The 13,083-nt window shown below is 43.6% G+C and overlaps 1 protein-coding gene across 5 annotated transcripts in view; it reads left to right on the top strand.

The window, feature by feature from the left end:
* The window catches only part of SH3PXD2A (SH3 and PX domains 2A), a 246,181-nt gene that overhangs the window by 172,316 nt on the left and 60,782 nt on the right, over positions 1-13,083 (top strand). For all 5 annotated transcript variants that reach the window (XM_079312063.1, XM_079312062.1, XM_079312064.1 and 2 more), the window contains one exon: positions 2,734-2,865. In XM_079312063.1, the coding sequence (XP_079168189.1) occupies positions 2,734-2,865 (132 nt within the window). The remainder of the gene's footprint in view (positions 1-2,733; positions 2,866-13,083) is intronic.

Here is a 13,083-nt window from a genome sequence, read left to right as displayed (position 1 = left end):
ATGTGTTCCTCCAGCCACTGTAGTGACAAAGAAATCCTCCTGTAGTGACTACCTTATCCAGAGCAGGAGAGAGTAACCCAGAGAAGTCCTGCTGGGTTTCAGATATGAGAATGCAGATATAACCCATCTTGCCAAACTGTTTTCAGTCCTTTTTTTTTTTTTTTTTTTTTTTTAAGCGGAGTTGTGGAGGTGGATTTGAAGTGCTGATTCTCCATGTTTCCTGGCAAGGGCATTCCCCTGGCACACAGTCCCTGGCTTGGCCTCTGTGGCTGCCAGTGTGGGGTGTTTGCCAGCCTGTGTTCCAGTCTGGTCCTCTCCTTGTTCCCAGCAGGGACACGTGCATCACATGAACGCTGCTCCTGCCACCAAGCCAATGCCATCTTTTGGATTTTTTTTCCTTACTTCAGTCCCATGAAAACTGGAGGAAAGAAAGCATTTGAGTTGTTGGTTTAGCAGTTAGCTTGTTGCATGTCCCTTGCCAATGTTTGGTCCCTCTTGCCTTTCCACACACTGAATTCTCTGCTGGTGCACGTGCACTGACATAGGTCCATAGCTTTTGTTTCTGGTTTAAAAACTTATATTTATCTCAAGACTAAAACAAAGTAGGGGTTGTAGGTACTACTTGCCTAAGCAGGTGGAATGAAGATTATAGTGCTGCTGGATTCTGGACTGGAGAAAAGACTGTGTGGGAAACTGTGGGAAACGGGAAAACATCTCATCATACTCTAGGTAGCCCAACTAGCACTAGTTTAAACCAGAGTGCACGAGTCAGGTTGATTGATCATGAAGAGAAACATGATGCTTATTTGGAATGGACAACTATGGTGAAAATAATGGTGTTATAAATTTCCATGTTGTCAGTTCATGGTCTTCTCCTCCTATTGCTGCTACTGGCTGTGGTTCAACTATCTATAGAAAAGCTAAATCTCTTTAACACAAGCTTCTAGAGGAGATGACTCCTCTTTAAAGAAAATTAACTTATGTAATTTGAGGAGAGGCTGAGGCATGCTTAGGGAGCAAGGAAGTCTTCTAATTTTCTGAGTTTCTTAAACCTGGTCCAAGGGGAGGCATTGTGATAGTGTTTCCTTTCAGGAAACAGTTGAATTAATTGCTTTTTTTTTTTCCCTAGGATTTTCATTTCACAGGATGCTGTTTTAATGGCTGATGCATTCTTTACCTTTCTTGGCAGGGATGCTAATTACTTGTCTGTAGAATCACTTTGCATCTCCAGTCCAAACACATATGAACATGCTGAGTTTGGAAATACAGCACCTAGCATCCTGTGCTTGGCTGTCAGTCCCCTGACTTTTCTGGTGGACCAGGCTGCTTCCTTCCCATCTCTTGTAGCCAATTTGTCATCAGAAATTCAGGAAAACTCAGAGTCTGCTCTTGGCTCTGTCCCTGTTGTGTAAAATGGGACATTTAGTAAGTTGTGTGTCTGCTTCTGTCCTCCCTTTCAATCAGCATCTTAATCCAGACTGCCAGGAACCGCCTCTTAATATGTAAAATGTGTCATGATGCTGGTGTCCCAAACTGCTGTAATTGAGAAAAACCATAAAATAATTTTGCAGTAAGGCATGTAGGCTCTTACAAAGTGAAGAACCGAAATGGAGGGTTTTTCACGGCTTTTCGAGGCGGTTTCTGGCCGAGCCGCGGGGTCTGTGCCGGGTCCGCGCTGTTGGTGTCGCGCTGCAGAGCCCAGATGTGGCAGCCCAGGGGCTCCCTCCACATCTGGCACTGTGCTGTGCCTGCCCCGTGGCTCCACCTCCAAGTGCATGGCTTCGGCTTGGCGGTGAAAAAGAAATAATCATGATTTAAAAAAAAAAAAAAAAAAAAAAAGAGCAGTGGTGTGGGGGAAGGGAGGAGAGCGTTACTTTGCACCTCCCGTGGCCCCTGCTGGCGTGAGCGCCTGCTCTCATTCATAAATGGCTCTGACAGCCCAGAGCCCTTGTCCGAGGAGAAATCGAGGGGCTGGGGTGGCTCCGAGGGCTGCAGAAGGGGATGGAGAGGGGGAGCGGAGCCCGTCCCGCCGGGGAATGCGGAACCGGGCTGGGGGACAGGCGGGGGTGGCCGTGTTTGAGCGGCGATCTGGCGCTATAACTTTTTTTTTCTTCTTCTTCTGTTTCAAGTAAACACTCTTCCCCGCCCTCCCCTCGCTCCCTCCACCCCACCTCCCTCTTTCAGTCCCGCTCATGTGTTTCTATTTAAGGGCTGCAGTGCAGACGAATATGATTGGCATCTACAGCCCCCTCTTGACTTTCAGCTCAAGCCTTTAGAGTGGAGAAGGAGCTGAGCCGCCAAGGGGAGAGCTGTTTCTTCTTTGGGTTTACTGGGGGGATGGCTCAGCTGTGGATTTATACTGCTTCTGCCCAGGATTTTTCTCTCTGAATGGGAGCAAGGATTGTGGAAACCATGTTGGGAAGAGGTTTATTTTCAGAATCCATCATGAAACTGTGCAACTAATTCACTTTTTTGGCTCCTTTTTACATTTTTTTTTTCCTCCCCTTTTTTCTTCTTCTTCTCTCCAATGTCCCTCTGTGCTGCTGGGTTGTGGGCCAGAGGAGGCTGTTTCTATATGGCCAGCCATTTGGGGATATGCTGCGAGCCAAGGCTGTTTGCTGATTCGCTTGGCTCTGGTGACAAGTTGGCCTGTTGTGGATCGGATGGACGGAGGTCGCTCTCAAGGAGCCATGGCTGGAAGCTGGCTTACGGCTTGCTTTTTCCCTTCCCCAGGTGCTGATGCTAGCTCTGAACCCATGATCCTGGAGCAATATGTGGTGGTGTCCAACTATGAGAAGCAGGAGAACTCTGAGATCAGCCTCCAGGCTGGAGAGGTTGTGGATGTCATAGAGAAAAATGAAAGTGGTAAGTTGTATTTGCTGTTCTTCCCTCTTCCAGTGGTCTGATTTTTGCATTTGTTCCTCTGCTTTCAGTTTCCTCATCACTACTTGTTAGCTGTGCGTTTGCTCCATCTGGTACAGTTACTATGTCTGGCAGAGGATGTTGAAGTTTCTCCATGTTGATTTGGGCTGGGGGCCAAATGTTGCCTTCTAGTGTAAGAATGTTTCATAGGTTTTGTGTGTTAATTAGCCAAGGTATGCTAATGGAAAATGAAGGTGACGGAGAGAAGGATCTGCAGCTAATGAAGCTGATGTATAGTAGGCTGCTATAGTTGCCCTGCTGTCTCTTCAAGTTTCTGTCAGTATTTCCATTACTAACTCCCTTTGCAGAGGATTTATAGAATGAGTGTTTAAAAATTGCTTGAGATGAAACTTGGCTTGACAGCTTAGCCCGTGGCCCAGAACTCAGTAGGAGGGGAGAGAATGTGCGTAGATAAATACGTGGCCGTGCACAGTTTCAAAACTTCTTGCAGAAGTGTTAATTGGAGAATTTTGAGGCAAAGAGGCAGAGGCTGTCCCGTAAAAGCAAGATGAAATCCCCTTCTGCCATGCATGGAATAACCAGCTTGCACTTGGAAAATGAGATTTTTGGCAAGTGCTCGTATAGATTTCTTTTGTGTACTTTAACTTTTGGATGCCTGGTAGCTTTGAGTTGGGCAGAACACATGCAGGAGACTGTGTACGTGTGAGTGCTTGGAGTGGCTTAGCAGCTGGTTTGAATAACTGCCTGTCTTCAGCAGCTCCCCTCCTCCCCTCCAGCACTCCGTGTGTATTAATCCAGAGCTCTTGTCCAGAACTGGTTTCCAGCCCACTCGTGACTTGTGTGTCCTCATCCAGAGGAGCTGCTGACATTTGGATCTGTTCAAGCCAAGGCTCACATTGTGGGACCTCCACATTCAGGGCTCTCCCCACTGGTAGACTCTGGGGTGTGCTGGGCACAGCAGAGCTTGGGGGCACCAGGGCACCCTCACCCAAGGTTCAAATGCAACTTACAGAGCTTTGAGCCAGGTTATCCACAAATATGACCATGCATTGTATTTTTTTTCCTTATTTTAATGGAGTGATAATTTCTCTGTTGTATGACAGCCTCATGCTTGTTTGGCTCAAAGTGATGCAGTCATTTGCTGGCTGGTGATTTAGTGAGGAGTCCAAAAAGATTGTGCATGGAAAGGCATTGGCTAGTGTGAACAGAAATACCCATCTCCTGAGTCCTGACTGATAACTTGCAAAACTAATAGAAACCAAACTGCTTATCTGCCCCACTTTAAAGCAATAGTTATGATTGAAGAGGAAAAAATGTTTTCACTTCTTGAGCTGTATCTGGCCCAATGGACAAGCATCCTCCCTTCCAAGCCTGCAGCTTCTCATTGTCAATAGAACCATCAGAGCAAGCCTGGTTATATTGTGGCAACTTATGTTCGTATTCATGATGTCCTTGTCTTGGATAATGGCTTATGGAGCCAAGGGAATTAATTGGGCTGTTAAATAATACAAGGAGTGTCTGAATTCCAGTTCCAGCTCCTTTGTGATTTCATTTAGTGTGGCCTCTCTGCCTTGCACAGTTCAGACCACAATGTATTGAACCACATGGTATGGGGAGATAGAAATGGAGAATGTCAGGGTTTGAATTACTTAGTGGGTCCAGGAATGTAACTCTTCTGAGGGAACATCCTTGAATTTAGATTATACTTCTTAAAACCATGTTCTGATGCTTGGCAGCCAGAGTCCTTAATGTCCATGTAAAAAAGAAGGAAATCTGAAGTCTTGAATTCTATGCTGTGATTTTTCTCTTTATTTATATGGATGTACAAAATAAAGATATCTATATTCTCTTAAAAAAAAAAAAAAAAAAAGCCAACAGATAAGCTTGTAAGTCAAAGATTGATGATGGAGAGAGCATCATTTGCTTGGATGCCTGTTTTAACTGTTCTGCAGGGAACTCATGGTTTAGTTATTCCAATAACACGACTCCAAACAGGTCTCTTAATACTCTCCTAGGCTAGGGATACCACAGGAACAACTTCAATGCTATGTCTTCTTGTTTCTCCAGCTACAGCTGAACCTTTGAATGTAATGTAATGAAACTAGCAAAAGTTTCTCAAGAGTCAACTTTCAAAACCTATGAATTATGGCTTGAGTTTGAGTATCTGCTTAGTGTAAGCAAACAAACCTAGGAGATGTGGTTATGACCTCTAAGAACACAGGGATATAATTTTCAAGAAAATAAGATTATTTGGCTATGCACGTGTGCAATACTTCATTTGACTGTATGGTTCTGTTGGCCTTGTAAGTGTTGTGAAACTCTGTGATGTATAAATTAGTCTTGTCCTTCTAATCCATACAAAGGAGATGCAAGATGTTTTAGATGTTGCCTGCAGCAGGGACAATGTCCTCAATGAGAGGAAGGAAGAGTGGCTGCACAGCTTGCCAGTTCACAGCTGTCAGACTGGACAGTGTGTGCTGGATGTGCTGTTGGGCCAATATTTTGAACTTCCTTGTACATATAGACATATATATATATATATATATATATATATATATATATATATATATAGCTATCATGTCTTTTTTGGGTGTTTAACTGTACTGTGGGGAGGTTAGATGTGTAAAGGCACAGATGACTATTTAATTCTAAAACCTTGCCTGAATAGGGCTGCCTGCTGATGCCAAGGACACTTAAATGGTTCTTTTGTTTTCTGGAGCAAAAAACAACTTTAACTTGGCTTTGTTGCATGGCTTTTATAGGAAAGAAACACCTCTCTTTTCTGGTCAAATGTCCCTATGTATTTTACACAAGGAACCTCACAATCAGATTCCAAATGATGGTGCACATTTCACATCCTGCTGGATGTTTTCTTCTGCACACATCTAGGGCCTGAGCTAGAGTTACCATCTTTTGTGATGTTTGCTTCCAAATTGTGCTCTCGTGAAAGGACATAAACTGTGCTTGTTCAAAGCCCACAGAAGGGGGAGAGGGGAAATATCTGGTATTTGATTTATTGAAGCTTTATCTGGTTTTCATCAAGCTTCTTTAGCTTCATCTTAAGTGTGTCACTCTTACTGTATCGTGTTACTTTTCTCTTATAAGAGATGGTACTTTAAGTGTCTGACAGGTAGATGTGTACAAGCCCATTTGGGAGGGCCTTGTCTCATTTGGCTTTCTCTTTCACTGAAAGAGTTGGATAAGTTGTCTTCATTATTGTGCTAGTGAAAATTATTACTTGAACATTATTTGAAGTTGAAACATCTGTCCATTATTATGACTTAAGAGCAAGGTCAGTGTAGCATATGTGGTGAATAATTTCCAAAACCCTTAATCTGAGTTGTGAAGCCTTTGGGTCACTATAACCTGGTTGTTACTGGGATTACTGTGGAACCAAAGCTTGCTAGACTTTATTTAAAGCTGTTGTACTTCAGAACGAGTTATTTAGTAGTGTATCAGCTCTCAGGCTCCAGCACTTGGTTTTTGCAGCAAACACCTATCTTGGCTCAACAAATGTTGTCCTTTAGACCTTAATTCTGTTTATAAGAGCAAAATACCCAGTGTACTTGTTGTACCTGATGAATATTTATCTCTTTCTTTTTTTTTCTTAGTTGAGAGGAAAATATGCATGTAGCAATGGTCACAAATGCATCAGGAGAAAAAAGGAGGTTAACAGTCTCTACAGCTGTTGTCTGGGAATGGGCTGTAGTTACAGGGCTTGTGTTTCTTGTTAGAAGTGACTGTGATTTGTTTTAAAGGCATGGTCTAACCAACCTGCTCTGTCCAACACTATCTAAACATTTCTGACTTGTTTCAGAAAAACTATGTGAATAGTTGACGTAAGTCCTGTCTGTCAACTATATAAGCTTCTTTTAAACCTTAACCAAAAAAAGCCTTGTGGAATGACTTAAACATGTATTTCTGTTACAGAAATGTTGTGACTTTAAAGCAGGAATCTGACAGATTTCTTTTAAGGTGGAAGAGGGAGGGCTGGAGCAGCTCACTGTCTGCCAAGTTTTGCGTGGATGTGGCTTGAAATGGTCAAGCTATAAACTGTGCGGGCAGTGTTTGCAATGGAAAACCTGACAGACAGTGAGGAATGAGCACAGCCCCGAGCACCCCTGCCTGTGCTGCTGCTGCTGTGCTCCCAGGCAGGATGGGAGCTCCTTCCCTGCAGCCCCTGGAGCTGTGCCTGGGTGGGATGGCGTTTTCAGCTGGGCTGAGCAGGGCTGTGGCCATTTCCTCTGCAATTACATAACTGCAGACCAGTGTTCAATGTCACAGGACGTGTAATACCTAAAACAAGGCTATTGTGGTTAGTGTAACTTTATCAGGACCCAAAGGAGTCTCTGGGAAGGGAGGCTGCTCTTCTCTTTTTATCTGGGATGTGGGACTTGGCACTGAAGTGTCCATGAGGAAGATGTTTGCTCATCTGGGAGTTCTGGATTAGAGGTCCTGGGACTTGCTGGTTGTCCACAGAGTGTCAGGAGATGAGTGTGTGCCTGGCCATGTCCTCTGCTGCACCATTTGGTTTCACTGGTGCTGCTCACTGGCTGCAGTTGTGACCTAGGAAAGGAACACAAGCCACAACTCTCAATTCCTGGGGATGCACTGCTTTCTGAATGGCAGGCTCCCTCTTCTTGGATTGAGGGCTTTTGGAGTTAGGCTTCTGGCTCCTCATGGAGAACACAGCACCCTTTATTTGAAGGTGCTGCTTTCCAGAGTTAAGTAAGTGGATTTTTTTTTGTCCCAGAAGGAGCCAAGATTCCTTTCATGGTTAAGGGTGTGCCTTTAGCCAAGATGCAGCAGTTAAAGTGTTCTAAGTAGAGTAATAGGGTTTCTTGAAACTAATGGACCAATCTTGCATTTTTATATCTCTTCTGCCATGCCTGTTTTTTGCAAGTAGCATTGATTTTTAGTCACTCTTCTCTAGTGTTGGTGGGGCTTTTGTAAGGGGCTTTAAATTTTGCAAAGGTCACTGTTTCTATCTTGCATCTGCTTTTTGCTGCTCTACCTCTTTTTCTAGGTCCTTGTCTTCCTGATCCTCCCTTTATATACAAAAGGGACTGTGTGCACTGCTAGCAAATGTATCTGGTCATTAGTATTATCTGGTAAAAGCTGGCCAAACCCAGTACACTTCTGTTTATTCTAACAGATAAGTGGCAGTCCAGCAGCTTTCTAGGTTTCAAATGTGGCTGTAGCTCCACACAAAATTTCAAATGCAGTTTTCTAGTTTGTTTATGAATTCTCAATAGCTTTGCATCCACTGGTCAGATGTGCTACCAGACACAGTAATTGCCAACAATGTGCTTTATTTCGGGTGCAATTGGTGTGTGTGTTGGGTTCCTTTAGAAAGTGAGCTTTTTTTTTTCCTTTATGTACCATTTCAAGAGAGTGCAATTCATCAGATAAGATGCAGGACTTGATTTCTGTTTGTACACCCAGCTTTGCCCTGCTGTTTGCTCTGAGAAACTACTTCAGTTCTCTGTATTTCCACTTCTTCCCAGTGTGTCTGTGTGTTTGAATTTTAAGCCTTGTAAGAGACCAAGGTCATGATATAAAGATTAAATACTCCCTCATACAGCAGCCCCTTCTCTTGGTCGGTCCTTGAGCTGTTCCTGGAATTTGAGAAGAAACAAACACTTCTGGAGGTTGAACACTTTTCCTCTGGCGCCCTTGGCTTTATCCCAGAGGACGGGTTTGGGTGAGTGGCCACCACTAAATAGCTGGAAGAGCTTCTGTGTGTACCAGTGTTCATAACTCTCTAACAAGGAGAGCTAAGTTTAAGGAAGGACCACCCCAAGTCCCTTTTTCAAAAACAAAGGAGTGTAGCCTGCAGTGTCCGTTCTAAATGCAGTGCTGCCTTGCCATGTGTCCTGCCTTTCTGGCACCAGCCCAGCAGCAGGGGATACTTGATCCACTTATGAATCAGTTCCTGTCCTGCTGCAGTTTCTGTCCAATGTTGTCAAACACAGGCCATCTGAGGAGGCAGGGTGGGTGATGTGGAATTTTTGGCTCAGAGTTACTGGAAAGTTGTTTAATGTCATAAAAAGCAGTGTTTGTAGAAGGTTTTTTCTCCAAACAGGGACAATGCTGGCAAAGCAAAGATGCTTTCCTACTTCAAATGTTTGCAGCTTGGGGCTGGAGAAAGGCTTCTCTGGGCAGGCAGAGGTTCAGAGCTGTGTGGAGAGTGAGGATGCTCAGTGGCACTTGCTTGTCTCACTGCAGCAGTGACTTTGTCTTCAGGCTTTTTGGAGGCAGTGATCAAGGCTGGTTGTTCTTTTGCTTTGTTCTGCAGCAGTATAAGCAAAGCATCCTCGGTGCATCTGGTTGCAAGGGGTGGGTTTTATTTTAAATTTTAGCTGTCTTGGAAACTGCTATCTCTGGAGGGAGCCTAGGTGCCTTGTTTTAAAGTAGTTGATGGAAATTGGGTATTGATAGGAGGAACAGGGACATCTACACTAACCCAGGTTCTGTGCTGGCCCCAAGGGAAGCCTGGGACAAGCTTAGAGCAGAAAGGTAAAGCTGGATGCGATTATTTGCTCTCACCAAGTTCTCCTGGAAATCAGCTCCTTTAGGGGAATACAGTGCCTGACCAACCCTGCAAACAGGCACTCCCTCTTCCAGTGGCCTGTTTGCAAAGTGTTGAATGGATGGAGAGGATTTACACTCACACCAGAAACAGCTGGGTCAGCAGGAGATGAGGAGCCCTCCCTCCTCTGCTCTGGCCCTTGGGAGCCCAAGGGTGGGGTGACACTGTCTAATGACTTTAGCAGATGTAGCAAGCTGGAAGCAGCCCTTGACAGCCTACCCTGAATTCTTTGGTGATTGTTTTGTAAGCTATTTTCTGAACACCTTTTTCCTTCCCTTTTTCCTAACCAGGTTGAATTTGTTTCTCTGTGCCTCTGCAAGGATAAGGAGGATGGTAGCTGCTTTCTTTTTCTGGCTGTTTTACTTTCAGCAGTCAAAACATGTTGGTATGGCTGAAGCCCTCATTGTATTTCCAGCAATTAAACTTGAATTTACTGTGCCCAGAAAGGAGTCATGCCACAACATTTCTGAAGTAGTTACCTCTGAGCTGCAGTTCAGGGCTGCCCTGTACATAACTTTGAATGATAAGGGGGTGGGACTGAAGTTCCTAAACCTGCCTATTTCTTGAGCAACACCTCAGCTGAGCTTGGGATGTTGCTGCATAAAACAAAATGTTTGAATTATGAATGTTTCGTGATATTTATTGCTATCTTGTGATGTCTAAATGGCTTCCTCTACCCCACTTAGTAACTTACATGTCAATTGACGTTTGTTTCTGTTTAAGAGCTTGGAAGGCAATTCTCAGTGCTGGAACCAAAGCAGGGTTGTTATTACTCTGTTTTGTAGTTGTCCTCTGTCACTGTGGAAAATGAGGCTGTTCTCCACTGCCACCCCTGAAATGCCTATTGTTTTGTGGCTGTGCCAAGGGGTTAAGGTGGGCTCCTGCTTTTCTGATGGTGCTGTTTGTTCCAACTCTGTGAGAGAGAGGGGAGAGTGTCCCTTTAATTATGCTGTTACATTTCCATCTCTTCTGGGAAGCTCTTCTGCATTTCAAAGACATCCTTGCTTGGTTTTCCTTTGCCCAGCTTCAAATTGCAGTTGATATTTGCTCTGCCTGCTTGATGACAGGCCCATTAAGGACATTTGAAATATGGCTGTCTGCTACAGCTCTGCCCTTTGCAGTGCCTTGTTCTGCTGAAACTTTCCTGGGGCACCTTCTGGCTGTTCTGGAGCTCTGCTGCTGGGGGTGTTTTGCCTGTTGGGATGGAGTTGTTGACTGTGGCTTGTGCTATCTGGGCTTCCACTTGATTGGGAAGCAGCTCAATGTTATATTAAAGTGATCTTCAGTGTATTTATAAAGCTTTGCAAAAGTTAACTTAAAAGTTAACTAGTACTGGTGTTCCCTTGGATTCCTAATTGAAGGTTTCAGAGTAGCAAGAAATTAATTATTATTTTCTAGCAACACTGCCCCATTTCATTCTCCTATAGAGGGAAAAGTACAATTAACAAGCAATAGGGACACAAAAGATGTTATGGGGTCATGTTTCTCTAAAGTATTCTCCTTTTTAACACTACTTATCAGATCTCTAATGTAGTGTTCACTCTTAAATAGTTTTAATGAAATATCTCTCCAGATTAAGACAGGATAAAATAGCTTCCAATTTGAAATTGTCCCTCTTGAGCATGTTTTTCAAATGTTTTGGGCTGTAGCATGTGGTTTATATTAATTTTTCTAGTCTTACTCCTGTTGTTGTCTTAATCTTGGACAACTGGTGTTCTGACAGGGCTAGTACAATTACATGGATTTTTTCCCATTTTGTGGAGACATCTAAAGTCCATCTACTTTGACTTCTGCACTCATTTGGCTTTTCTTTAGCTGATATCATGCCTCTGTGGGACAATTCTCCCACACCTCTAAATTCCTGACAGCTTGGGAGAAGGACGATTGCTGTGAATAGGAAGTCCTGAAGTTTATGAAGTATTTATCTCTCAGGCTGGGTTTTTTCCATGCTGTCTTCTTAGCATTCCACTGAAGCAAACAGGTTCCCTTTTTAATTTCTGTAGAGCAATATGCTACCCATTTAATTCTGGTTAGATCTCCAATCTAGTTGTAGGTTAGAGAACTAATTTCTCAAGAAATGAGAATTGGAGCCCAAAGAGAGGAACTTCCCTTTCTCACAAGTGCCAGCAGAGCAAGCCTCCACACAGACAGGACTGAAAGAGGTCCCACTTGGTTGCCAGGTCAGCAAGTGAAGAGATTTTTCTTGTCTTGAGACCACAAGAACTGTATTTCAAAGGGGGAAAAAGATCAATGTCACCCCTTGCAAAGATTGTTTCTCATCTGCATTTGTTTTGATTTCTCCATATCCAAGGCACTGAGGTCCCTCAGACCCTGTAGGAGCAGGAGAGGGAACAAGCCTGTCTGGGCTTCATATTTGCCAGCTGTGGGCATGAAATCCATTCCAGGGTTTCTGAGAGTGCCCTGCTGGTCTGTCTGCTGGGGAGAAGGGGATGTGACCCCTGAAACACAGACTGGAATAAAGGCACTCAAGATGAGCAGGGCGCATCAGTGGGAGTGGGGAAGGAATGGCACACAGGCTTTGCTGCCTTCAAGTTTCCCAAAGAGCACATCCAGCTACAGTTCTTCCTTTGGTTCTTCCTTTGATTCTTCCTTTGGTTCTTCCTTTGGTTCTTCCTTTCTATTTCTTGTTGTTTTGTTCTTTCATTCTTTCTTTTTCTTTCTCGTTCTGTCATTCCTTAATTCGTTCTTTTTCTTCTTTCTCATTCTGTCATTCCTTCATTCGGTCCTTTTTCTCATTCTGTTGTTCTTTCATTTTCTTCCTTCCTTCCTTTCTCTCTTTTCTTTCTTTTTGTTCTCTCTCCTCTCTCTCTCTCTCTCTCTTTCTCTCTCTCTCTCTCTCTCTCTCTCCCCCTTCCTTCCTTCAGTTTAAATCCTGGAATTTCCAGCTGCCTACAAGTTTCTTCCTCTTTCCCTTCTCATGTACTCCTCCTCTGCTGAGGCTTTCTGCTCACAGGCAGTTCAATTCCCCATTTCCCCTGCCCAGTTTGGAGCCCAGGGCGAAAAGGATAAAGTTTGACATGGCATCCCCTGTTGGAGCCTTTGCTCATTACCTCCTCTGTTTATGCAGTCACTGCCATATTCGGGACCCTGAAACTTGCCCCAAGAAAATGTTTCCAAGGAAAATCTGGTTTTTATATTAGAATGCATACACTTGCTCATGATTGAGTTTTCTATATCAGCCAAATAGGTCACCAGCTCAGCACTGCTGCAAGAAATTACCTGGGGCCAAGAAGATAGAAGTATTATTGCTGAGGCCTTCCAATGAGTCCCATAGTTACCCTGTGAGCTACATTCTTTCAGATGTGACTGCTTTTAAAAAAACCACCAACCAAAAAAACTAAAAAATAATTTCTTTTCAATTATTTAATAGTTTTTTGTTATATCAAAGTTTCCTTTAAGAAAGCAGGTTGATGAAATGTCTTTAAATCAGCCCCCAAAATTCTAAATTTAATGCATAATGACTGACGTTTTCTGCCCTTTGTTCTAGTTAATCAAGACAATAATTATACACAAAGACTTTGGCTCTTGGAGTGACTTTCAGGCCTGTTTTTCAAAGTAAGCAAAAGACTGATGGTGCATTTTTGTTG

This window comes from Erithacus rubecula, assembly GCF_903797595.1.
Source record: "Erithacus rubecula genome assembly, chromosome: 9".
Lineage (NCBI taxonomy): Eukaryota > Metazoa > Chordata > Aves > Passeriformes > Muscicapidae > Erithacus > Erithacus rubecula.
This window is presented reverse-complemented; position numbering and strand designations above follow the sequence as displayed.